At 42.7% G+C, this 25,703-nt stretch overlaps 1 protein-coding gene across 1 annotated transcript in view; it reads left to right on the top strand.

Moving 5' to 3' along the window:
• Fhod3 (formin homology 2 domain containing 3) overlaps positions 1-25,703 on the top strand; it is a 439,678-nt gene that overhangs the window by 283,959 nt on the left and 130,016 nt on the right. The window contains exon 10 of the mRNA XM_071602801.1: positions 12,447-12,688. Coding sequence (XP_071458902.1) covers positions 12,447-12,688 — 242 coding nt within the window. The remainder of the gene's footprint in view (positions 1-12,446; positions 12,689-25,703) is intronic.

Here is a 25,703-nt window from a genome sequence, read left to right as displayed (position 1 = left end):
AGGCCCCTGCAGGCCTATTAAATCAGAAATTCTGAGCGTGGGCCCAGCGATCTGTTCTGTAACAGCCTTTCCAGGAGGCCCTGATATTTAAGTCTAAGACCTTTGATGTAGGGGAAACTTGGAGCTATTTTATTTTTTAGAACATGGACCCTGTCGGCACCTTCAGTCAAGGAGTAAGGGGTTGGGGGAGTGTGTGTCAATGAGAGAGATCCAGCTACATAATTTGTAGGTCCCAGTGGAAATCGGGGCCATTTTGTGGGGATAAAAAGTGCTTTTAAAGATACTCATTTTTTTCCTGCCTTTATGATCTCTCACCTTCTGTGTGGTTTTATATTTTTTTTTGTTTTTTGGGGTTTTTTTTGCTACATTACATCATAAGGAAAAATTAAAATTTATTGGGAATGTTACTGCTCATCTTTGTATTATGCAATGTCAGTTTAAAATGCAAATATAAAGGCTTTAAACTTGTGGGCAGAATCGGCAAAATTGTCCCACTCATAATTCGTAGCCCCTGTGTACACGTATTTCATTCTTAACCACAACAGGGGAAATGCTGTACAAAATCAACTTGACTATTTTCATTTCATTTCTCATTCTGTGCATTCTACCAATGTTCTGCCTTCAGTTTACTGATGAGTGAAGCAGGGTTGAAAGAAAAAGGATCTCTGGGTTGCTCTGTCTTGTCATGTTTTCTCATTGTTTCAAGATAAGCCATTGACTTAATATGGGGAAGTAACAAAGCGATAGAGCCACTCGGGGTGTTTTCTCTCTGCATTCAGCTCCCAGAGCTGTTGGCACCCCTGCTTACTTAGCTGTGGGTCTGTCTCACTCTCACATATCTTAGGTCTACCTGATCCTATGCTCATGAGCGACAGGAATCGCAGATGTGGATATGGTACCTATCTCCTCTGCCTACAAGCATGCTCCTGGGTGCTACTGGACTCGCATCACACGGTTACAGATAAAATTTATAGGAACAGAAGCTCATTAAATCAACCGCAGGTCCCTTGTGAGCATGGGCCTTGTGTAGCTGATCCCAGCTCTGCTTTAGATTATGTAGCTTGGTTTCATGGCCTGTTGAGTTGGGGGGAAAAGATTCTAATATTCTGCCTGAGTGCATGTACCTTAATACATATAATCAATTCTCTAGTTTTTCACATTTCAATTATTTCTGAAGTTTCAATTACAAATGTTACGACAAACTTCTTCATTCTTAATTATTATGTATAACTAGAGTTCTAGGGGAGAGATTTCTCAGTTCAATGGTTCCATTGTGATCTTTATTAGGTGGAAATGCAGACATTGACATGTAACTCATTATTTTCTGCAAGTTAAGTGTCATAATAACTCGAGGAACAGCAGAATTGTATTTATATACTCTGGAGAAGAAATTGAACGCCAGATACTTGCTTGCAGAACTGAAAGCTCCCCACATCTGCTCATCTGGTCAGATCTTTGTGCCCATCTTTTAGGCATCTTCTCCAGCTAAGATTTCTGTTTTTCCCTACTAACCTGTAGCACTGTAAATCAGGTGGTGGAGGGGTATGTTCTCATGGTTCCTAAAACAGCAGGAAAGAATAATAAAGAAACTGTAGAAGGATGGGAGTTACAGGGAACTGGTTTACATGAAAGCAGAAGACAGACTTTGGTTATCTCCTTTCCCTCGGCCCTTCTCCACCCTGGTCCGAACTTCTATCTCTGAGACTCTGCTCCATCAGAGGTGCAGAAAATCCCAGCTTTGGATTCTATAGGGTGCTTATATATCTAGAAGATGGCATGATGCATGTGAAAGTACCCTTAATAAACCACTGGGCAGAGTATTAGAGTAGCCTTGATATGTGCTCCAGGGCACTAGAAACTTCTTCCTGCTCAGGTGCATTTTGTTTCTTGCCTGTAGGGGTGCCTCCCCATCTTCCCCTCTCCCTCCATGCCCAAGTTTTTAAAAGTTGCTGTGTTTTTGCCAAATTTATATTTGAGCATCAAGTATTTATCATTGACAAATGTAGCATTTATAGATCATTTAAAGAAAGTAAGACAACCATCTATGCAATAGCTTCAAGAACTAGAAAATTACTGCTTGGAAGCATCCCAGATAGCCCCTTTGATGTCATCCCACTACCCCCACCTCAAAATTATCTTTTTATCATTTTACCTAAAAGCAGCTTAATCTGTGAGCTAACACAAAGGATCAGATTAGCAAGTCAGAATTGACCACAGATCTTGCCCACTAACTGTACTAATAATTTTAAGAATGCAGGCTATTGAGGTGCATGTGAAGCTGGGATCAGTCTGAGACATCCCTTGTGACTCCCCAGGTCCTTTCCTCATGTATCGGACATGTACTTTGACCAATAATAACAGACAAGATCCCTGAAGTTTCCGGGTCACCTCGCCCAGCGAAGAACATTCAGTTATGAAATATTTTCACATCCTTTCTCAGATTCATAGTTCATACACCCATACATTCTGGGTTTATTTATTCTTAGGAACATCTTGTTAAGGGCATTCCAGGAATAAGAACTCAAAACAAATATTTGTAGTCTTATTTTTTAGGTATTCCAGTTGTTAGCACACTTAGATTAACTGCCATCACCTGGCTGTCTCTTTCCCCAGAAGCATCTATCCTCTAAGGACTGTAAGGACCCCAGACCAGATGCTTTAGTTACCTCCTCCCAGTCTGTCCCTAAACAATATATTGCCAGTTTGCAAGCTCCTTATAAACAAAATCATATTTGGATCCTTCTACTTTGTGCCCCTTTTCTCAACATTTTTGAGACGGACACCAAAATGGGGAAACCTAGTTTGTTCATTTTCACTAATATATCACCTTTATTTATCTTGATGGATGTTGGCTGTTTTACAGTTGTGCGCCATGGCAAACGATGCTGCTGTGAGTGCTGTGCTTTCCTTGGGCTGGGTGGGTGGGTGGGTGGGTGTGGATGCATGAAGTAGATGTTTAGGTATCAGTTTTATTCATGCTTCATAAAAAATACTTTAAGTTTTTTCTTCACATACTGGAGAAGTTCACATGGCATTTCATTCATTGCCTTTGAAGGCTTGTTAGAATTCCCTTGGGAAATTGTGTAGACCTGTGACAGTATGATAGGGGAGGATAAAGAGTGGGGGAGACCTTTGGTGTCTTAATGTTTTTTCTTATGGCAATTTGTTTAAACTTCCTAGCTAGGAATAGTGGTGCATACCTGTAATCCAAGCTACTCAGGAGGCCAAAGCAGGAGGATGGCAGGTTCAAGGCCAGCCCCGACAACTTAGCAAGACCATTTCTCAAAAATTTAAAAAAACAGCTATGGATGTAGCTCAGTAGAATACCCCTGGGTTCAATCCCTATTATCAGAAAAAAATTAAAAAAAATAAACTTTTCCCTAACGGGATCAATTTTCTCAATTATAATTGCCTAAGAAGTTGTATTTTTCATCTGACTTAGAAAATTAGGAAAGACAAAGTATCTAATGAATGTTTTAAAGTTGGTCTTTCGTTAGTTATTACTTTAATTCTTTGTAACATTTCCCCCTTTTTCACCTCTAGTTTAACTAGTGGTTTATTCATTTTTTCCTCCAATAATTTTATGTATGATTTATATTGTTTTTTGTTATGACTTGATACATTTTGCTTTTGTCTTTATAATTTGAGTTATTTTTCTAAAATTTTTTTGAGTTGGATATTTCTTTTCATTTACCCATCCTTGGATTCCTGTACTATAACTCACCTGGTTGTGATCCTTTTAAAAAAGTATTGTTGTAATTCTGTTTGCTCTTTCAGATTTTTGTATCCATATTCATAAGTAAGCTTTGTTGGAGTCCCCTCACCCCTATTCTTCCTTCTCTTTGCTATACATCTTTCTCAATTTGAGCAGCACTGTTATACCAGTATCATAATAGACTTCCTGGATACTTCCTGCACAATGTTGCTGGTGGCTGTCTGGGTATCACCAGAATGTCTCTGTTCCTCCTCAGTGTCATCCCTTGACTCCTCCCCTGTCCTCTCCAAATCATTGTTATGTCCTATTCAGACCTCCCTGGTCAGTTTATGACCTGCCTATGATTCACCCTGGTGCTTTCTTCCAAGGCCCACAGCTGCCTGCCTGCCTGGCTGGCTGGCTTCCTGGTTTTCACCTTCAATTTCATTCATTCATTTGAGGCTTTCTGTATGTCCCACACTCTAGTAGGGATGTAAATAACAGATAAAAGATCTGTCCCTGTTTCCAAAGACCCTCCATTCTGTATTCTAAAGCAGGTAGGTAGCTGTTTCCCCTAGCAGCTAGATACAGTGATGCAGAGGGACCTCTATACCTGACATATCACAGCTGAAGCCTGCACCCTAAATGCAACCGAGTCCTACATGAACCCCTTATTTTCTTCCCCCAAACAAAAATCCTTTGTTTCTCCACCTCTACAAACAGCAGCGTCTGTGAAGTTATAAATGTAGAGTTGTCCTGGACTCCCTTATCTTTCCTGGGTTCCCACATTTAGAAGTTTGATGTCTGAAAGACTTTGCCCCTTTCTCTGCATCATTCCCTAGCCCTGGCCCTTGTGGTTTCTTGCTGGTACTATTTATTGCAAGATCTTCTGATTCATTCGGCCATCAATTTTTACAAAACTTTATTAAGCACCTTAGTGCCAGACACTATCTAGGACTCAGACATAGCAGTGAACAAACAAGACCAGACCAGCACCCTAAGGGGGTGTAGTAACCAAATACACAAGTCAGAGAACCCAGGACTGTGAGCATGCCTCTCCAGAGGCAGATTGAGAGCTAGGCATGGCAGCTCATGCCTGTAATCGCAGCAGCTCAGGAGCCTGAGCTGAGGCAGTAGATCTTGAGTTCAAAGCCAACTTCAGCAACTCAGCAAGACCTTGTATTAAAATAAAAGCGGGACTGGGGATGTCACTGAGGGGCTTAAGCACCCCTGGGTTCAATCCCTGGTACCCGCCCCCCCATAAAAAAAGATTGCGGTAGGGGCAAGGAAGGCCCGTCTCCTGTGATGGTCCAGAGGAGGAAGAAAGCACTGGAGAAGGTCCATCTTGGCAGCTGTGGAGGTTTGGAAGAAGGTTGGGGTTGGTGGAGTAGCAAGTCCTGGCACAGTAACCTGTGCACAGTCTGGAGACACTTGTGTCCTGCAGGGCCTGTGTCTTTTCTCCTTCCTAATACCCTCCAACTGAAAACAATCTGCCGTTTCTGTTTAGGAAGACAAGAATGAGTGACCTTTTCGTGACCAGCAGGATCAAACCTACTTGGGATAAAGTAGGTTTGACTTGAGACAAAGCCCTATATATAGTCTGTGGCCTTCATGCCTGTGTAACATGGTCTTCACCACTCCCAGATGTCTCTGGAGTTTCAGCCACACTCGACTTTTCATTCCTTGGGCAGGAAAGGCAGGTCTTTGGGGGAGCTTTCCTTTATCTGTTCTTTGCTCAGCCTGGGTGTTCTTCCTTCCCATTCTCCAGTGGCCTAAGTTCTCATTCAGGAATCCCCTGAGATACAATCTCCATGAAACCTTTGGCAAGTAAAAGGGACTCCTGCTGTTTGCACCCCCCCCCCCCAATCTCTACTGTTTGGATCTGATGAACAAGCCATTTGTCTCTGTCAGAACCATTGCTAACAGTCCACAGGAGACGCTTGGCTGTCTGTTCCCCTTTGAGGTTCCCCAAGTCACGTCTCACACTTCTATTTAGCCTGGGGGCACAGGTGCCCAGAGAAGTCCAGTAAAAGCTCTCATGAAGGTCTCCTTCCACTATCATGCATTTTATGAGTGTTGGCCAGGTGCCCTGAAAAATACTTCAAGTTAACAGAATGCTTCAGGTCTTAGGCAGAGGTGGGGGCAACAGGGGGGCGGGGTGGTGTCCACAAGAAACAAATATAGCCCCATTGCCAGCTCCACTATGTATATGTAGGGGCAGTAAGAAAATTGTCATTCTCACACAAGACTTTGAATATTCTCAAGGGCCTGCAGAGAATTTGGGTGGACTTGTAGAATTCTTTCTAACAGTGAAGAATGTCTGGTGGCCATATGTCCTGGACTTTCTGGGGACAAGCCCAATTTCATGTAATTTAATTCCATTTCATAAAGGTGATTTGATCCATGTTTAATTAAATTCATTTGAATTTTTATAGCCTCATATGATTTTTCAAATACATAGATTGCCAGAACAAAAAAAATCTTGTCAATTTATGTGTGCTAACTTTCAGTTCTGAATATGTGGTCTCTGTAAGGGGAAAGGCATCTTAAGGCTGAAGACTTTGAGGGTGAGAAATAGCTCTTGCTTTTAGGACTAATTCGTAGATTCTATTAAAGATTCTTCCATTTTGTAGGTGATAAAATATGTAACAATCATATTTTGCTGTATAACATACACCCCAAAACTTAGGGGCCTTGAACAACAGAGATCACAATTCTATGGGCCAGGTCTGGTTCTGGTTCTGCTGGGAGATTTTAATATGCCTGCAGTTGTCTCATGGATTGATAGGGACAGAGTGGCCTCATTTACCTGCTCTGGAATTTGATGCTGTTTTTTGGCTGGGCCACCTCTTCTGGCCCACACTTCTTTGCATGATAGCATTTCAGAAAGGCAAGACCTAATACATGAATGCTTTTCGAATTCAGAGGCCTGCATTATATTTACCAATGGCCCAGAAGCCAAAGCGAGTCTTATGGCCAAGCCTAACTTGGGGAAGAAACGGCACAAGGTGAGGAAGCAGGGAGGTGGGATTTCCTGGGACCCAACATTGACAGTCACAGTGCGTCACCAGCAGATCCTCGGTGAAATGTTACTGTCACACCTATTTCACCAGAAAGCTGAATTGGATTGTATGTGTGAATCAGAAGAAGGTATGAGATAGCAATATAGAAAAGGAGTGCCTCTGTTAGGGGGAGAAGGCTGGGTGCTGAGAGAGCAGCAATATAACAGTATAAACGCCAACTGAAGGGGTTTTGATCTCCCTTGGAGATGTTCAGATTGTTGGTGTAACACAACTTTAGAGCATGCGCAAGGCCCCAAGTTCATTTCCCCTGTGTGGAAGGAAGGGGAAGGAGGAGGGCAGGAAGGTTGGTTCTACTTGTTACCATATCTGATATTAAGTGGAGCCAATAGTATGAAGGTTCATTCTTTAGAAATCCTTATTTTTAGGGATATAAATGTACTTGCAGATGAGACAACATGATCTTGAATTTCCTTTTTAAAAAATTGGCTATGGGGTCAAGGGAAGGAGTGGGGTGTAAATGGGACAAGATCATGAGTTGGTAACTGTTGTACAATCACAGGTGATGAGCACATCATGGTATATACTCTGCATTCTGTATGTTTCAGAATTTCCATGACAAAAAATGAAAAAACTTAAAATGGGGCTGGGAATATGGCTCAGTGGTAGAGAGCACTTGCCTAGCACGTGTGAGGCTCTGAATCTAATTCCTAGTACCACACACACAAATGGACCTACACACAAATACATGAAACTACCATGTCTATGGTCCAATAATCCCACTTCTGGGTTTTTATTCAAAAGTTTTAAAATCAGAATCGTGGAGAGATTGGTTTCTCCTATGTTCACTGTAGCATTATTCACAGGAGCCCAAGTATGAAAACAATGTTGATGGATGGATGAATGGTTAAAGAAAATGTAGTACGGATACACACTGGAGTATTATTCAGCCTTTAACAAGAAGAAAATCTTGATATCTGCAACATGATTGAACCCAGAGGACATAAGTGAAATAGACCAATCATAGGATGACATATTGAATGATTATGAAACATAATAGCCAAACTTTGGAGAAGCAAAGAGAAGAATGGTGGTTTCCACAGGATAAGGGGAGGGGAACATGGAGAGTTGCTAATAAATAGGAATAAAGTTTAAGTAATAAAGGTGAATAAGTTCTAGAGATCTGTGCAACATTGTTAACCATATTATACACTTAGATTTTAGATGTTTTTATTGAAAACAAGTCTATCCGCAGATTTTTTAAATTGAAAAGATTCAGATCATTCAGTGGCCTCACAGACTGGTAGAGGTTGTCACAGCAGTTGAGTTGCTCCTAACTACGTCCTGGTTAAGTGGGGGTGTGCAAGCCATCAGTGCCGAGTTCTGGATCTTATTTACTCCTTGCCTGAGGTTTAAGTTTACAATGCTTTATATTTAACTGAAAGATCTAGAAGATAATTGATGACGGGTCCAGTGAATGGGTCACTCCCATCATTTGGGAACCATTAGAGATCTTTCAGCGCAGACTCACTCTCACCCTGTTCCCCTGGAAGACTCATTTCCCTAGTAGTTGATCATAACTGACACTCTCCACAGATGCTGCAAAGCCTGGTTTCAAGAGTGGTTCTCTCTAGGTGTTTCCTAGGCCTTTGTATTCTTGACTTTGAGCTGCATGGGTTCTAGCATCTGAAGGATTTGGAATGGCCACTCTGGCCCTGTATGTGCAAGTGAAGTCTCTCCTCCTGACATCCCTGGCACTGGTAACTCCAGAATTCTTATAAAAACCATCAGTGACACTAGGCCAAATTTTCATGGTACATTGTTCCTGGGGGCCAAGCCCAGAGCTGCCATTGGTTCTGCTGGGATTCTGCATCTACTCGCCCCCTCCTACACTTTCATTTTTTAAGGAAATATTTTGTCAAGGGTTGGAATTTTAGAAAGCTCCAGGTGAATTCTACTTGATGTTGCCTTGATAATTTCCCCAGATTTTTATTTTCCTTTTCAACTTTGATTGTTTCCCTCTTCTTTGATGCAGGGCAGTGAAAGCAGATTTTACTCTGTGCCTCCTTGGTAGGAATTGAGTGGAATGTTATTTGATCTTTAGGCCTCTGAGGTTAGACAAGGAATTAGAAATATCTGAACTCTACTCTAAACCCTGATCTTCTCATCCCCAATGTGTGCTTAATAAGAAGCAGAATCAATACTTCAGGTCAGAATAAGTTCAAATGGTCTAGAATTTTCATATCAGAAATAAAAGAAAAAACAATGGACTAGAAATGTTCTCAACTCTTCTCCAAAGGATGTTGCTTAAATTTCTGAAGTTGACAAATGTGACCAAATGCATAATTTCATTTTTAGTTACAACAGAAAGAAGGGGACTCCCGAGAAAATGTCTAAAGAGATTTTATAAAGATAGAGCTTATGTGAACTCTTATCAAATCTTGCCTCCAACTTCTCAAAAGATTGTTAAATTGCCTTCTTACATCCGAGAACTTATTATGAAATGCATCTGTCATGTAGATAGAAGAGTTTACCCTAAATCCCTCTTACCTGAGAGCTGGAGCTGGAGGAAGCAGGGAGTGGGGGCAGATCGAGGAGGACACACACCTGTTTATAGGCTGCATGACTCAGGTACTGGTAGGGCTGGAGTGGGAGTGGCGAACCATCTGGTCTCGGCCCAGCTCACCTTGTTAGAATACCAGTGTGAAAACTGTGGAGTTGGGGCAATTTTTGATTTTTGCAATGACCAGGTTTTTCTATTGATGGGCAATGTTAAAGCCACATAATATGGTTAGCTATCTGGGTCTTCACATTGTTTCCTCTTTCTCTTACATGGAAGGACTGGGTTATGAGTACTTACAAGAGTAGAGAACTTGCATGCTTAGGGACTTAAAACCATGTGGCTCCATAGTTGCTGAAAGAATGCTGGACTTGGTGGAGCCTGGCTCACCTCATTCTGTGTAATGGAGGAATTTAGGGACATCCTGGGCCACTTCATCTAAGAATTTGTGTGGGGAAAGGGCATCCATTTCTTGGGTACCAGACAGAGGCTCATCTCTACATGCTTGATGCCAGTTATCCTCATCACAAATCTGCAAATAGTGTTCTCACTAGGTGAGCCAGAGAGGGGGCAGGGGATTTGTGACAGGCCACACCTGGTTCATACGTGGCACAACCATCATGATACAAAGGTCTAGGCAACACCAAAACTGGTGCTCTTTTGCTATTTTTTTTAACTAAAGCTTTATAGTTATAACTAAAACTTTTCCTTCCCATCCTCCCTCCCTTCTCTCTACTAGGCTTCTTGTCACTCATCTATTTTGTTTGATTGGTTTTATCTATGCATGAAGGTGGGGTTCCCTGTGGTACATTTATACATGCACATAACATGATTTTCTAAGAATTCATTCTGCTTTGCCTCCCCTTACTCATCCCTCCACTCTGCCTCTTGATCTATTTCTTCTACATTACTGATCTTTCCTGAGTTAATTTCATTATTTTGCTATTACAATAAACAATAAGGTGGCTGTATCACTGTGATATTCCAATTTTAGATCTCTGGGGGAAAATACCAATTAATGGGATAGCTGGGTCATTTAGTGTTCTATCCCTAGTTTTTAAAGGAATCTCCATATTGCTTTCCAGAGTGGTTGTACTGGTCTGTAGTCCCACCAGCAGTGTACAAGTGTTCCTCCCCCTGCCCCACAATCTCACTAGCATTTGTTTTCTGTTTGTGTTCTTGATCATTGCTGTTCTGACTACACTAAGATGAAATCTTGATTTGCATTTCTTATTGCTAGTGATGCTGAACCTTTTTGGTTGGCCATTTGTTTCTTTTGAGAAGTTTAGTTCCTATGCCTACTTATTGATCAGGGTATTTGTATTTTGGATAACAATCCCCTGTTACTAGGAGTAGCTGGCCAAGATTTTCTCCTTTTCTATAGATTCTCTCTTCCCATTTTTGCTTCCTTTGCTGTGAAGCTTTTTAGTTTGGCATCCCACTTATTGATTCTTGATTTATTTCTTGCACTTTGACAGTCTGAAGTCAGTGCCAGAGCCTATATGATGGAGTATACACCCTATGTTTTCTTCTAGCAGTTGTAAAGTTTCTGGTCTAATTCCTAAGTTTTTGATCCATTTTGAGTTTTGTTCCAGGTAAGAGATGGGGTTCTAGTTTCATCTTTGTATGGCTATCAAGTTTTCCCAGCACCATTTTTTAAAAAGACTATTTTCTCTAAAATATATTTTTGGTGCCCTTGTCAAATATGGGACAGCTATTAAGTATGTGAATTTGTCTCTGTCTTCTATTCTGTTCTATTGATCTTTGTGTCTTTTTTGATGCCAATACCATGCTGTTTTTGTAACTATATCTCTGGAGTATAATTTCAAATCATGTATTGTGATGCCTCTTGTATTCTTCCAAATTTAAGAATTGTTTTTCCTAATTGTGAATAATGTCTATGGGGATTGCATTGAAACAGTACATTGCTCTTGGTATTATGGCCATTTTCAAAATATTCTGCCTGTACCAGAACAGGGGAGGTCTTCCCATTTTCTAAGCTTGTCTTCAATTTCTTTCTTCAGAGTTCTATAATGTTCATTGTAGAGATCTTTTACCTCTTTGGTTAGATAAATGAAAACTCGTGCTCTTTTGATGGTCCGTTCTTAGAGTATACATATAAAAAAAACTAAAGAACCAGAGATGCAGATGTGTATAGCCTGCAGCTAAGAGGAGTAGGCGAGACTAAGGAGCAGAACTGGCTGCAAGTTGGGAGAGAGTTATATAAAAGGCCAGACAGTGTGCTCTAACTGGAGTTGAGAAGTCCCCGAGTAAAATCCAGGATGGAGCATGATGAAGAGCTGGACAATCTGGGTTTCTGCAGGGTGCACCAATTAGATATGAGACTAAAATATCCCTTGGAAAATGGAAAAGTATACAGTGCCAGTTGGTGCAGGTTTCTCCCATTAAAGCCAAAGTAGCAAAGTATAAGTCAGTTATTCTCTGCAACTGTACATCACTATTAGGTTATTTAACAACAATAACAACAACAACAAAAAAAACAAAACCTTATTCTAGAGGTCGAGTCTGTTCCTGTTGTGTCTTGTGACTGCACATGTAGGCTGTCTAGTGGAGCTACAGGTTCCACCCCCAACCCTGGGCTACAGCTGAGGGTAGCCTGAGAGCAGAGCAGCTGTCAGCCAGGACTCTGAAATCAAGCAATACACCTGCTGAACTAGGTGCCCAGAAAGACTTACGAAGCCGCGGTTCCTGCTCTGCTGGATCTCATGGCACTCATCTCTCTTGTGCTCTTCGCAGCACCCTCTTTAGGAAAAGCAGCTCAGAAATGATCAGGATGTGGTCCCTACTGGCCTTCAGGAGGGTCTGTGACACCTGGAGCAGAGAACAACTATGGGAGGGCAGGGACAGATGAAGGCCAAAGAAATGCAAATGCTCACAGCAAGGGTGACTTAGATCTCATATGATTACAACTTTTACTCAGATTTCCTTATGCTCTCAGTTGTCCTTTATGTACCTGTTATATTGGAAGAATGAACGTTTTTTTTCAGCCTCTGCTTGGCTTCGGGAGGCACAGGGTTGGGAAGATCTTGCTGTGAAAAGATGGAATAAACAGCCTTAAAGCCACATTAGGGCGAACCTGGCATGCTAAGTTACGGCCCAAGTCATAGGCTGTCAAATCTGACCTTGCCCTGGGTATGCTCTGCTTTTTCAGGTGGCGCTCAAGCATGAGGATGGTGAAGAGATAGCAGAGCCACCCCCCAGTGGGCTCCGGGACCGCAGGAGGGCCAGCGTGTGTTCTGGTGGCAGTGGGGGTGAGCAGCAGAGCATTGACCGCAGGAGGAGCCGCAGGCACTCGGTTCAGACCCTCAAGAGTCCGCTGTCGGCTCCTACCAGTCCCTGCTCCCTGTCAGCTGCTGCCTTCAAGCCGAACCAAATACGAGACCTCTGTGAAAAGTAAGTTAAACCCAGTGTTGGGAGAGGTGAAGGGTAGCCCCCCAAAGAGGGAGGGAGGCGATGAGCTATAGATGCCCACGGCCATTGGCTCTCCACCAGCCAGAAGAGCCCCTGGCCGTCCCCCTGCCTTTTCTCTACCATGAAACCACCAATACCAGGAAACACCCCCAGCAAGGCACACCCTGGTGTGCAGAGACTTGGTGACCTTGTCTTCAGCCACCTGTGTTTTTATATTCTTTAATATCTCCATATCATTCATATCCATTCAGAAAAGCTTTTAGAAAATGGAAAAGAATCCAAAACACACAACTTTTGTCTATAAATACGGTAGGCTACCACAGTAGTATAAAATGATACTCTTGAGAAACCTGTAGTAAATCACAAAATTGGTTTTAGTTAAGTATAATAAATCCGTGTAAGTTTAGAAACATGTATTTCTTTATATTTCAGTAAATTCTTTCATTTAGTTCAGTGAAACATGTTTATTGAGTGTCCACTGTGGGTCAGGACTACTCAAAGGCAAGCAGATATATAACTAGAAGTGGTTTTGGTCTGTGTCTTTATGAACCTCACATCTGGGCTGGGAGGGAGAACAAGAAAGAAAGGAAGAAATGAAAAGATTGACAATCCTGTGAGAAATTATTTAGGTTCAAAATTTGAAGTTTGATCCAATCTGAGGAAGCCCAGAGTGATTCTGAAAACCTCCGTTACGACACAGGGATGGCCATGCTCTCTGGGATCTGGCGAGTTGTGTACTCCCCAGCAGATGCTGTCCATTCACTGGGAAGAAGCGCTTTGTGGACCAGTCCATAGCGCTGATTCATTCATTTCCTGCTGCTGGTGGGAGCAGTGCTTATGTCATTTGGAGCTTTTGCCCCCATCGAGGAGACATTCCTGGGACCAAATTCAGGTCACCCAGCTGCAAGATGAACAAGAAAATAACTTGAAGTTGCATGAATTTTTGAAAGTCTACCATCAAGATGTGCCCCCCAGTCTCTGAGGGAATACTCTACTATCTTCATCACCAAGAAGTGGCCCAGGTAGCTTGGACCTCATGGAGTCATACTGGGCATGTACCAGGCTATATCTTTGGATACCTACCACCCAGAAAGTAGGAGAAGGATATGGCCTCAGAGTGACATGCAATGTACAAGTTGTAAGTCGAAGTTGTTTTTCTTGTTTGTTCTCTTTAGATACTCAAGACAGTAGAGTGTATTTTGACATACTATGCGTACATGGAGTATAACCTAAGATCCAATTCTTGTGATTGTACATGATGTGGAGTTTCGCTAGTCAGGTGTTCATATATGAAGTAGGAAAGTTATGGCTGATTCACTCTACTGTCTTTCCTATTCCCATGCCATCATTCCCTTTTGTCTAATTCACTGAAATACTATTCTTCCCTCCCACCTCCTTTTGTGTGTTACCATCCACATATGAGGACATTTGGTCTTTGGTTTTTAGGGATTGATTTATTTCATTTAGCAAGATAGTCTCCATCTATTTACTGGCAAAAGTCAGTCATCCTCTTTTTATGTCTGAGTAATATTCCATTGTGTATATATACCACATTTTCTTTACCCATTCATCTATTGAAGGGCACCTAGGTTGGTTCCATAGCTTAGCTATTGTGAATTGAGCTGCTTATGAACATTGATGTTACTGTGGTACTGTAGCATGCTGATTTTCTTTGGATATATGCCAAGGAGTGGGATAACTAGGTCAAATGGTGTTTCCATTCCAAGTTTTCTGAGGAATCTCCATATTGCTCTCCAAAGTGGTTGTACCAATTTGCAGTCCCAACAGCAATGTGTGAGTGAACCTTTTTCCCCACATCCTCAACAATATTTATTGTTGGTTGTATTGAAGTGTCTTTCTATCTCATATCCCCAGGGACACTTCATCTATGGGTATCTATGTTGCTGAGAGGCTCTGTACAACCAGTTCTGTTTTAGTGAGAAAACCTCAATTTTCAAACAGGTTGACGAATGAGAACATTTACCATGAATGCTGCATTTGGTGATCTAGGATCTTGAAGAAACTAGGTCAATAATATGCAAAGAAAAGGCCCCTGAAATGCTGTCCTAGCACTGCTCCTAGTTAATGGCCCTTGAAAGTTGAGGACACCATACATGGGGATGGGGAGAAAAATGTATATTTAAAACCACCAATGAGGTTAAGATGGTAGTGAAGGGGGTCCCTGTCCTGTTGCTGACTTGTGTTCCTGGCCTGCTTCTTGCTGTTAGACTTCTCAGAGGTTGTCAGTTCAGGTGACAAAGCCTTGGGATGAATTGGCAAATGGTGGCCAAGAGAACCATCCTGGGCACTGTTCGTAGTCCTAAAATTCTGGGCTTGGTGAGTATGAAACAGAAGGCTGGGGACACTTCCCTGAATGCCATTTGTTTCATCCTTTTCAAATAAGATGGATTTTTTTCATTTTACTCAAATTTTATTGCCTTAACATAAATTTAATAGTGCTTGAGAAAAATGCATTTTTCAGCTTATAGAGATAGAAAACTTGTCTCAACATTTTTTTAAAATTTAATTATTTATTTATTTTTTGGTGGTGCTAGGTAGGGATTGAACCCAGGTCTTGTGCATGGGAGGCAAGCACTCTATCCCCAACCCTGAGATAGAAAACTTGTACAAATGTGTTACAAGGTGACTTCATCCATGAAGCCTGTTGAAAGAATTTTGCCTCTGGTCCCAAACTGACAGACAGTTTGTCAAGGAGAGAGTGAGATGGAAGGGTGGCAAGAAGCAACATGGACAACAGGCCCTGCTCAGTCACCTGCTCACCATCAGCACCTCACAATAGTACCTTAGCATAAAGAAGCCCTGTGTCTCCTACAGACCTGGACATACCCGGGAGCATGCCTGACCTTAGTTGCTTTTTGTTGCCTGAGCACCCTGGTCATACTTCTCACTTGCAGCAATGTGCTTGCAGATGCTACCCATGAGGAATTTGAGGCTGGATTTTATCACTCTGTGACCCCAGTGACGAGCATACTTTTTCTTGCAAAGGAGATAGAAATATGTGTAAGGTTAGAAAGCAATTTGTGTACTCTCTATTCCCGTGGTCTTCTTAGATCCTTTGAATTTAATTCTCACGATGATCCCCTGTAGGATCCAAGCATCACTATCATCCATATTTAACAGAGGAGACAAAAGGATAGGTGCCTTGGCAGGACAAGTGGGTGGGTTAAGCCCAAGTCTTTGGTCCTTGACTCTCAATTTTTATTGAGGTAAATACAAAAATTAAAAGAGTTGAAAAGGAGATAATTTCAAAGTCTCCCTCCAGGTCTAAGCCAGCTAAGCTGTGTGCCGTTGTTCTAATAAGGACTAATCAGCTTCCTAATTCATATTGCTTTACTTCAGTTTCTTAAATAGCTCCACAAGGCACCTTTACCAGGTAAGAGTTTCTTGTCATCTGTCCCCTAAAAGCATCTTAATGTGATTGTGTGCCATGAGTTTCAACTATGCGCTTAAAATGTACAGATCTGATTGGAAGAAAAATGTGGGTGCTTTTTATTTATTACCAAGAAAATTATTTTGGACACCTAATTAGCAAAAGAAGTTTAAACAATGATTATGTATAATCAATCTTAGCACTATAAAGTTTTTGAAATTCGTTCATCCCAAAGTGGGAGCCAAGAGATGGGGTACACTTGCAGGCTTAGTCTCATCCTTTCCTGAATAGCCCATTATATCCATGCACATATTTATCATATATTTCTGCTTTCTGGGAAAATCTCTGACCCTCCCTCTCCAGTTGATTCTGTGTTCATCTTGGATTTTCCTTCATCAATACCCAACAGGCCTCTGGATGCCAGTCTTTGATATTGAACACTGCACAGGACTTAGTGCCTGAACTGTAAGTTTCATTCTGTTGATTTCCACAGAACATTCCAGCCTGAAGAGGTAATTTTGAATTTCATTCAGTCATTGATGTTAGCCGTTGTGCCATCCAGCATTCAGTCATGTGTATATTTTAATATACATGGAAGAGTGACTTGGCCAAGAGTGGATGATGATGACTGTTTGGGGAGTGGAAGGTACAGACCAGTCCCGTGTGCCCCAAAAGCAGAGGTCGGCCAGCTTTCTCTGTCTGGTGCCAGATAGTAAACACACTGAGCTTTGCAGGTCGGACAGGCTCTGTTGCAACTATTCCACTGAATTGTGCCTGTGTGGCACAAGATCAGCCATCAACAGGTTGGCAAATGAACACGGAGGCATTCCAGTGAAATTTTATTTATGACATTGAGTTTTGAATTTAACATGTCGTGAAATATTAGGCTTCACCCTCCCAACCATTAAAAATGTAAAAAATCATTCTCGGTGCACAGGTCATCCAAAATGGGTAGTGGGCCAAATATGGCACCAGTGTCTTAGTTTGCCAGTCCCTGTTCTAAGGGGCCAGCTTTTTTGAGGGAGGCTAGAGGAGGAAAATGGCCTGGAATTGGCCAAGGGGAGTGTGTGGGGTAAGAGAAACTCATTGTGCCATGTGAGAACTGTGCTCTTAGGTTTGGAGTTACAGCAAGGAAGTTAAGGGCTCAGTAAAGAGATCAACACTACAGGGAGTCTTGAGGGACAAAGTAGGAAATTGAGGAAGTTAGAGAAGGGCAGGAGATAAGTCAGACTGGGGAGCAAGAGGCTGGTGGTAAGTCCAGGGAAGGGTGGAGAGTTGGGGAGGTTAATGCAAGCTGATATTACCTCCAGTGGTCCGTTAAGGCAGTGGTTCTCAACCAGGGTGATTTTTGCCCTTCAGGACACCTGGACCCATATTTAGTTGTCATACCTGGAGTGTGGTGGGTAGGGGTGCTACTGGTGGGTAGAGTCCAGGAATACAGTTTTGGTAAGAATGTCCCCTTGCCAAACAAAGAATATATCTGTTCTAAAGTGTCAAGAGTACTGAGTCAGATAATTGGTTAATAGTTGTACCTCCTCCTTGGGGTGATGCCCATGTAGGGAATGTCTTGGCTGTTGGAAAGGGTAGCTTTCTAGAAGCACATGGAACCCTCCCTCCACCAGTGTTCCTTAAAGGCTCCTCTGCATAGGTCAATCTTGACTTTTTTTCAAAGAATATTGTAGATTGGTTAAAACATGAATCGACAGCAGGTATTTCAAGTTAAGCAGTATCCTTTGGTACTTGACAAATGCCGTGGAAATAGGATTTCTTAGCAAGGAGATTGAGGTTGTGTTTAACGGCTGACTGGGCTACTCTGGGCTACAATGTGTAAGTCGAGTCCTTTTTTTCTCTCCCCTCTATTCAGCATAGTTTTACCCTTCAGATTCTTGGGATATGTGAATCCTCTTAGGGAGGTAGAGGCTTGACTAAATCTCAAACATAGCCAGTTCTGATGGCTCCACATATATCACATTACAAAATAATTGACATCATGGAATGTGACACCGGCATAAAACAAGCTGTCAGGACAGAGACCTGATTATATAATAGAGGTGTGATAGTCTACAGCCAAGTTCCACAAACCTGTTCGGAGAAGAAAGGACACGGGCCAGTCTGATCAGAGATGTCTGGAATTGAGGAAGGGGCATTGAGGAGAGCCATGGACAGCTTTCCTCTTGGCTGCTGAGATTTGTCAAGTGGTGGTCAAGAAGTGAGAGTTCAGTATGAGAATTGCTGATTTCCCTATGTGAGTTAGACTAGGGATAAAGATAAGCAAAAGTAACCTGATATATGTGGCACAGAAGTGCTCATTCTCATATACTGCACCTTAATCAGGCCACAGACCGAGCCCTTGAGCTCCCAGTCAGGAACCCAGAAGTTTGACCTGCAGACATATCTGACCCTTGGGCAGCAAAGAGAAGATGAGGCTGGGCCTCATCTGATCCTGGAGAAGGGAATCCAGGAGAGGCCAGGGCCAAGAGGTGTGCTGACCAGGGAACAGCTCACCACCCAAGCTGCAAGGGGAAGAGGAGGAGCTTAGCAGAGAGCTCGTGTGGGGCAGAGAGAGGTTGCCAGCATCTCAGGCCATTCTTGGGCTCAAGAAGAGGCCGTGGGTCCTAAGGAGCAGAGGAACACTGTTCTTCACAAGTGCTCCCAGGGAAACATTTGGGATTCCTGTAGTGTTGGACAGAAGGTGGAAATGTTGAAGTAGAGGAGAGGAGGCCAGAGCCCTGTTCCTCAGCAGCCATGTGTCAACTTACATATAGCCATTGCCTCACAGTTTGTCCCAAATAAATAGCAACTCTGCAGTCATAACAGCTGCAACAACCTCCAGCCTTTATTGAGAACTTGTCAGACATTATGCTAAGAACTTCAGGTACGCTGACTCCATTTTCTCCAGTAACTCGTGGCCTAGGTTCTGTCATTGCCATGTGAAAGGAGGGGAAGCTGAAATGCCAGGAGTTTGAAGTAACCCCCCTGAGGTCCCACAGCTCATGTATGGAGGAGCTGGTTTTAGAGTTGAGTGGGTCTGACTCCAAAGTCCACTCCCTCAACATTCTTGATTGCCCATCTTTCTGATTCTGTAGAAATAAGACTGAGGAGTTGGCAATGAGGAAATCATTAGTAAATATACACGTCACCGTGTTTGTTACTTCTAGAGTTTTTCATATAAGTACATGTAAAAATCATGGCTTAGTATCCCACTGCACAGATATATCATGATGCCATAACTCATTTCACTCTGGCCCAATTCCCAGTTCTTTTCTGGCACCAAACTTGCTGTAATGAACATACACATGTTTATACTTACCAGCATTTTCACCTTTTTAGAATGAATTCTTACAAGTGGAATTCTAGATCAAAGAGTATTTGTATTTTAAATATTGATATTACCATATGGTTCCTTAAAAAGGCTGTAGCAGTTTTTGCTATATCATCAGCCAATCATTGGCCATTTTTCCACTATCACCAGCACTAGATGCTATGAGTTTTTCAGATTCCTAAGTTAAATGTGATGACTTTTAATTTGTATTTATCACAACTAGTAAGGTTGTACATTTTTAATTGCTTCATATAAAGGAATGCTATTGACATTTCCTGTTCATTGTACTACCTGTTTCCATCCTCTGCTCCTTTGCCTCCTGCATGGCTTATCTGTTTTAATTGATCGATGGCTACTCTTTATTTTTCTTAAGGAAATTTACAGATACAATGTGCACTGTAAGTATTTTTTTGTTTTAAGTATTAGCTTTTGGGCAATATTATCTCCGTTGCTCAAATATCTATCAATGAAATTTATGATGTCTCAGTATGAGTGTCCATGGTGTTAGTCTTTTCCTATGAGGCCTTGAGGTGTCAGGTTTGCTCTTGCCAGCTGTAACCTCTGTTGTCCTGGGGAAATGCTTTGCTCTTCATCCTGGAGTATCTAGAGGGCGAGAAGTGTTAGCTGCCGTGTGGGAACCAGCCCAGATGAAGGGCTCACGTGCCAGCTGCTGTGTTAGGCCATTTTACATGTACTGTGAAGTCATGGAGGAGGAGTTAGTGTCCTTTCTACATTACAGATGACAAAGTGGAGGCACAGAGAAATAAGGAGCTGGCTCCAGAGCATAGAGGCAGTAAGTGACACTGCTGGTTTGGGACCTATGCAGTCATGGTCCAAAGCCTGCCCTCGAAAGCAAACATCCCTGGAGCCACTCTCTGGTCCTGTACAATGTGTTCAGTGGTGATATTGTTTGGTCTTGTAATGATGAATTAGATTTGTTGGGAAAGCAAGAAAATCATTCAGAGCAAATGTTTACTTGAACTGGGAAATCCTAATGGGCTGTATTGTTCATTGATTTTTTTTTTTGTTGTTCCTGAATTAATAATTGATTGCCTTTTTTTTTAAATGGCATAAAAATCAGTTTCTGAAGAGGTGTTCTCAAAATGTATGTTCAGAGAAATAACTGCAGCATTGGAGTGAGCCTTCCTTGTTAATAACAACTAACCTGCCGTTACCTGGGTAATAGAGGAAGGAAGGCAAAAAGCACAAACTCCTGGTTGAGAGGAAACTGCAGCTGACTATCAATTATAGGAGGCTGAGGAGGAGCAGAGAACTAAGCCATCCTAGTGTTTCAGGGACTCACAGCTAATACACACCAGTTAATGGCATGGTGGGTGGTGGGATGAGAGGAGCCAAGCCCTGGAGTTGAGCCTGGGGGAGGGCGGAAGGCAGGGAGAATGTAGGGATATAGTCTACTATGTTCCTTCAGGAGTAGGGAATAATATTGGCACCTTTCCACCAGCCAGGGAAAGCAGCGGGCAAATGAGGAAACCTAATTATGGAACCCATTGGGTGGGTGAGCTCATCTTCCTGTTTTTTTTTTTTTTTTTTTTTGACAGGAAGGGAGATGTGTTTAAATGACTAAGTTCTAAGGCAGCATCTTGCTGTCAGGTCTCTCATACTTGTCCATTGAGCTTCGTTGCCAATGTTACCTGCAGAGTCTACAGCAAGGTAGAAGAGCAGCCCTCTGTCTTTTCTGGTAGCAGTTGTCAATGAGCAATCAATGTGCAAGGAAAAAAACCTACATGAGACAAGTAGGTGTTATATAATACTAACCTACCAAAAAAAAAAAAAACTGACTCAGGTGACCTGCTTTTTCCCAGCTCCTGGGGGTCAGTTTGACCACAGGAGCAGGTATGATGTTAGAGAAATAACTGCAGCATTGGAGTGAGTCTTCCTTGTTAATGACAACTAACCTGCCGTTAGAGCCTTGACCTTCTGGCTTGACCTCTGTCTCCTCCTGTGTAAACTCAGGATGAGGATACCTCTTTAAGAGGTTGGTAGGAGGGTAAAGGCACAAGTATGCCTTTCAGTGGTGTTAGTCACTCCATGCCCTGGAGCTTTCCCGGATATTGTTCTATTAAAGAAGGTAATTGTTAAATAAATATGGACATGAACTGGAGAGAATATTTCGTGCACTGGCATAAACACGCTAGAAGGTTTCATAACAACCAGATTAACAACCACTGGTCCCATGTGCTGCAAGTAGCTACTTGGAAGATTTATCTGATGGTAAATGATCTGTTATAAACGGGATTCACTGACTGGGCTGTGACCTCCTGAAATAGGTATAACTGGAACACAGCCAGTGATTCAGAGACGTCTGGATGTCTAAAGCTATTCCTGAGTATGAGTAGCAAAGTGGGCTCAAGGGGATGAGGGAGAGTGAGCTGGAGAGGGGAGAGACCTCCATCAAGTAGAGATGGACATAGAGACATGAGGAAGAAGTCACTTTGCAAAGCTCCTGATTTCTGGAGTAGGATTTCTGAGCACTTGAAAATTCACTCTGACTAGATTGTGGATTTTGCAAGGTTTGGATTTTGCAGAGTTGAAGGTGGTGATCTATGTAGAGTCTAAAGAAACTGGCAGACTTTTATGCTTAAAACTGAGCAGCTACTGGTGATTTTCATGTGGAGAAGCGAGATGAGGGTTGTGTTCAGCAAGAGTGTGGAGCTGGAAGCATGGGGTGAGGAAGAGGAGGCCACAAATGGGGAGACCTGGAGGGGTTGGAGCAGCATCCAGGGTAACAGAAAGCAGGGGGAGGTGATGCAGTCAGGGAACATGGTTTGTGGGAGAATGACTGAATTATGTGGTGAAGTCAGAGCTGACTCCCAGGCAATCCAGGGTCATGGGTTGACTTTAAGAACACTTGGGAAGCTTTGGGCAAGTTAAAATGTTTGAGGTACCTATGGGTGAGATGAGCAGGAATTCCCCCAGTCGGGTGGAAGGCACTTCTGAAATTCCAGTGCCTATAGATAATAGGTGAAGCTGAGGCCATGGCCCAGTCAAAATGCAAGTAAGCAGAGGAGATGACAAATCCCTGGAAAAGGAGGTGTAGAACCATCATCTCATGACATGCTGAGATTGAAATCATCACCTGCTTTCCAAGTCAGGGAGTCCTTAGATTGGTTATCTTCCCATGTGAGTACTGCTCAAGCAGGAGTGAACACCTGTGGCACCAGGTTTCAGGAGGACTCAAACTGTTCACTTAGAGTGATGAACACAATTGGGACAGAAGGTCAGGTTCATGTTCTAGGTGAATCTTTGACTTCTTTTAGTGCCATACTTGCTTCTGATCCATCCAAATCCCATATCTCCTGTAATGTGCATCCTGCCATCTCACAGTCTGCATGTTCACGACCTTTGTTCCAGAGCTTGATTTTCTCAGGCCATCCATGCAGGTGTGGATGCGGCTGGTCCCACTGAGAGGACACATCTCAGAGTCCGTGCACATGGCAGGATGCCTTTGAAAGTTGAACAAAGGCTTTCTAAGCAGCACTCAGTGGAGCTGATTGAATCCAGCCATGGCAAAAGGGATGAGGTTGTGCGAGCTTGATAAGTCTGCAGAGGGAGCCTGGTGGTACCACCACGCTGGTGATAATTAAACAGGGGACTAAAATCCTGGCAATGGAGGTTGAAGAGTCCCCATGCAACAGCAAAAGAAAAGTCTTTACTGGACACAATGATGCTGGTGAATTGTTTTGCAAGGGAGCCCTTTAGGCTTTGGTAATTGAGGATTGGCCCAGTGAAAGACCTGGCTAGACTAAGGTCAAGCTTGTGTCACTCCATGTCTCACTGAGCTGATGGTAATGACAGGAATGTTGTGCTCATGTTGAAAAATACTTTCTCTAAATGAAGTAATTTTCATGTTTCAGAGACTGTTCAGAATTCACATGGGCCATAATCATAGTACAGATATGATGTCCTATAACCTTCATTTCATCCATCCTCCTCCTAGTGGATGTGGGATGTTGTGAGGAGGGGCAGGGAAAGCATTAGAGGCAAGGGCTGGGAGCTGGTAGAGTCCCTGTGCACATGAATATGGTCAGAATGACCCTGGCATATAGGAAAGACTCTGGCTTCTCCCAGTTATTGAAGAGGTATTTTCTTCCAGCCACAGACTTTAAAATAGGCAGAAAGAGCCTAGCAGATAGGAGCATGATGCTAAAGTCAGATATCCTGGTTTACTAGCTGTGTAACCCTGGGAAGACTTTTTCTTTTTTCTTTTTTGGTACCAGGATTAAACACAGGGGTACTTGACCACTGAGCCATACCCCCAGTCCTATTTTGTATTTGATTTAGAGATGGGACCTCACTGAGTTGCGTAGCGTCTTGCGTTTGCTGAGGCTGGCTTTGAACTTGGGATCCTCCTGCCTCAGCCTCCGAAGCCCCTGAGATTACAGGCATGTGCCACCACGCCCGGCCTGTGAAAATTCTTAAACGATTGGAGCCTCAGCTCCTAGTATGTAAATAGTGGTAAAATAGTAGCTACTCTCCCAAAGTTTCCCATAAGGACTAAAAGTGAGCCATATAAACTGCTTCGCATAAAGGTACCCAACATGGGGTTTAGTTTGTGGAGTAAACAGGTGACTGCATCCCTCCCAGGGAGAGCCTGTTTCCCCAGAGGTCCTTGGGGAACAAAGCCAAGCAAGGAACAGAAAACCCTGTCCCTCGGAAAGCTCCCTGAACTGGAGGCAGCCTGGGCACATTTGGGATGGGCTTCTGCAGCCTGAATGCCTTCTATTGTCCTGAGGGAGCAAATATCCCAAAGAAAGGGTGACTCAGTGAGGAATCCAGAGACGATTGTACCACACTTCAGGAATACTCTATTACAGTATCCACATTGCCCCAGAGAAATACTTTCATTCCTGAGGTTTGTCCCCCCCCCCAGCTGTGTGGTTCTGGTTTCATAAACATGAGATTAAAAATTGACAAGAGACAAGGCCCCTATGAGGAAGTGGCCAGTGAGGGCTGGCTGCCTGCTGGCATTTATCTCCCAGAGGTCCTTGGACAGGACAGGATGGGTGAGGAGAAGGGGATCATGGTTGCCCATTGTGGCCAGGCCTTCCAAAGTGGAACAAACAATTACTGGACTTGAGAAGGTATTTTTCTACATATGTACATATAGTAAGCTTTACAAAATTGTTTCCAAATAAAAGGGCAATAATTTGGATCTCAAAAATGAGAAAAGGAAAATTAAGAAGTGCCTTGGACCTGTATTTTTCTATTTTTTTTAGTTTTAGGTGGACACACTATCTTCATGTGGTGCTGAGGATCGAACCCACTGCCTTATGCATGCTAGGCGAGTGCTCTACCACTTAAGCCACAACCCCAGCCCCTACATTTATTTTTTTTCTTTGTGTTTGTAGACTTGGGTACACATCTATGATAGCTCATCTCTGTAAATAAATAAGCCATTAGACCAATCCAGGGTATGTTAGTTCAGAGTAGCCTTATTTTTGCAGATTTCTTTCCATTGACGTTTTATGAGTGTTGTTTTTAATGACTGGATTCTGTTGAAGTCATTTTCACTCATTTCCTCAGTTTCTATTTTCTTTTGCCTACCATATTCTTCGATCTGAAAATATAATGGTGATCCTTACAAAGCTCAGCTTAATAAGATAGTTTGTGCAAGTGAATGTTATAGCGAGTAATCTTGGAAGAGGGCTTTTGAAGTAAGCAAAGAGCTGTGTGGTAGAGGGTAACAAGATGTGTCAGATTTTCATAGATGTGACAATACTCTTGAAAAGAACAACTTGGAGGAAAGATTTATTTTGGCTCATGGTTTCAGTCCATGGTAGCTGTCTCCGTTGCTTTGGACCTGAGTCGAGGCAGAACATCATGGAAGAAGGGCATGGCAAAGGAATGCTGCTCAGATGAAGATGGCCAGGAAGCAGAGAGGAAAGAGATGGTGACAAAATAAAATCCCCAAGAACCTACTCTTCAAACAGTTCCCACCTCCAACTTCCCCCACCCTCCCCTATAGACCATTCAGAATTAGTCCACTGATGGGGTCAGAGTCTTTATGATCCATCACTTCCCCCAAAGCCCCACCTCTGAACACTACCACATTGGACACCAAACCTTTAACCATGAGCCTGAGGGATACTTCAAATCCACATCATAGCACAGGGATATAAGGATGGTCTCTTGAGAACTTTCAGAAGGGCACAAGTATCTGGGCAGAGATGATCATTACAACATCACTTATAGTAACAAGGAGATGAAGAATGGCTAGATAAGTTAAATATGAAATATCCATAGGAAGGATGAACCAGGTATTA

The sequence above is a fragment of the Marmota flaviventris genome, chromosome 16, assembly GCF_047511675.1.
Source record: "Marmota flaviventris isolate mMarFla1 chromosome 16, mMarFla1.hap1, whole genome shotgun sequence".
NCBI classification, from domain to species: Eukaryota; Metazoa; Chordata; class Mammalia; order Rodentia; family Sciuridae; genus Marmota; species Marmota flaviventris.
This window is presented reverse-complemented; position numbering and strand designations above follow the sequence as displayed.